This window comes from Emys orbicularis, chromosome 1 (assembly GCF_028017835.1).
Source record: "Emys orbicularis isolate rEmyOrb1 chromosome 1, rEmyOrb1.hap1, whole genome shotgun sequence".
In the NCBI taxonomy this organism is placed as follows: domain Eukaryota; kingdom Metazoa; phylum Chordata; order Testudines; family Emydidae; genus Emys; species Emys orbicularis.
Window position 1 is genome coordinate 364,831,995 of NC_088683.1, and position 2,109 is coordinate 364,834,103.

Consider the following 2,109-nt stretch of genomic DNA (forward strand, 5'->3'; position numbering starts at 1 on the left):
TTCACACCACAAAATATGTCTAACTAGTGGGTGTCAGGGGGAAACTTTCCCTAGGAGCGGGTTATTCATAGCTGCCTATTGCAGGGCTTCTTCCACCTTCCGCTGCAGCATCTGGAACTGGCCACTGGAAAGTGGGCTAGATGGACTGCAGGTCTGATCCAGTCTGGCAGTGCCTATCTTCCTATCCTTGAATCCAAGGATATGTTTTTGCTGATCTTCATTGAGCTCCTGGGAATCTCTAGACTTGCACTGAGAGCAGAAAGATGTCTCATTAAATATCATCTAGTCTCCTGTTCTTTTTCCTTTCAGGAAGGAAAGTTCAGAACTCCTCGGACCTGCCCAGTACATTATGTCAGCTGTCAATGACACCAACTTCACCTCTGCAGTGTTCCTTCTCACCGGGATACCTGGGCAGGAAGACGTCTACCTGTGGATCTCTATCCCCATCTGCTTAATGTATGTTATTTCGATAGTAGGAAATTCAGTCATTCTGTTCATTATAAAAACAGATCCAGGCCTCCATGAGCCCATGTACATTTTCCTTTCCATGTTGGCCATCACAGACCTTGGCTTATCGATAGTCACCATACCGACGATACTGGGTATATACTTGTTCAACTCTAGGGAGATCAGCCAGGATGCCTGTTTTGCCCAGCTCTTCTTCATCCATTCACTGGCAAAATTTGAATCCTCTGTGCTGTTGTTGATGGCCTTTGACCGCTTCATCGCAATCTGTAACCCACTGAGATATGCTGCCATCTTAACTCCACCGAGAATAGCCAAGATGGGACTGGCGTTTATGCTAAGAGGAGTGGCCGTAATATTCCCACTCCCCTTTCTCCTGAAACGGTTCCGATACTGTCGAGACAATGTCCTCTCCCATTCCTACTGTGTGCACCAGGAGGTGATGAAGATGGCTTGTTCGGATATCACAGTCAACAGCATCTATGGCTTGTGTACTACACTCTTAACGGTGGGGTTGGACTCGCTGCTCATCTTCCTCTCTTATGTGATGATCCTCAAAACAGTGCTGAGTATTGCATCCCAAGTGGAGTGCCTCAGGGCCCTGAACACCTGCGTCTCCCACCTCTGCGCCGTCCTCGTCTTCTACATACCAGACATTGGCCTGGCTGTGACACACAGATTCGGGAATCGCTCTTCTCACTTGCTTCAAATGGTCCTGGGCTATTTCTACCTGCTGGTCCTGCCCCTGATCAATCCAATCGTGTACAGCGTGAAAAGCAAACACCTTCGTGAGAGGATAATCAGGGCATTTGTCAAGTGAAGGGTCAGTTCAGCACTCGTCTCCAGGGCTGGACACACGGGAAACAAAAAACACAGCCACCTATTCCATCCTGGATCCTCTTCCCCTGAGGTCCCTCTCTCTGCCATATCTCCAGGCTGGAAGCCAGAGCCAGGCTGTGGTACGAGCTGCCAGAGAGCCAGAGCCACTGTGAGGAGTCCCAGACCCTCCACATTTTAGGCTCCTCCCACAGGATGTACAACTCAGGGAAAGTGGAGAGTCCAGGGTTCCCCACAGCAACCTGTGCTCCTGGGGCAGCTCTTACCATGGCCCAACTCTCGCCTGGCTGGGAGGCGGAGCACTGGGGGAAGTGGAGGAGCAAGGGGCAGGGCTTAGTGGGAAGAGATGGGGCAGGGGGCGGGGCTTCAGGGGAAAAAGAGGAATAGGGATGTGGGAAGTTTGAACCAATGCTGGCCCCAGCTAGCAGGGTGGTGGGGGGCTCCTGAGTAAAGTAGGAGGATGGGGCTGGGGGTTAGGAGACCTTGTGTTTTGGAGAAGTCTGAATTAATGTGACCCCAAAGTGGGGGCTCCTTTTTCAAGTATCCCAGGATGAGCGTAAGTCTACAAATGGGTGGAGGTCAGCCCAGCCCCCAAGCTGCTCTGAACTCCGCTCAGGCAGGGGGAGAACAGGCCAGTGAATCAAACCCCTGTAACTGGGTCCTTTCCATCCCCGCTCGCTGCAGCGCAGGGAGGGAGCTCTGCTGGCACACCAGAGAATCCAGCCGGGCCTGTCACTGGTCAGATGGCTGGAAGGCTGATCCTGGGGTCTGGGCACTGCTTGAGACTCAAGACATCTGGGTTTGATT

At 52.1% G+C, this 2,109-nt stretch overlaps 1 protein-coding gene across 1 annotated transcript; it reads left to right on the forward strand.

Annotated features, from left to right (window-relative positions):
- Window positions 1-349: 349 nt before the first annotated feature.
- Window positions 350-1,285, forward strand: LOC135886778 (olfactory receptor 51G2-like). Its single transcript, XM_065414560.1, has one exon. It carries the CDS (start codon window positions 350-352, stop codon window positions 1,283-1,285), a length of 936 nt encoding a protein of 311 aa, XP_065270632.1.
- The last annotated feature ends 824 nt before the right edge of the window (window positions 1,286-2,109 follow it).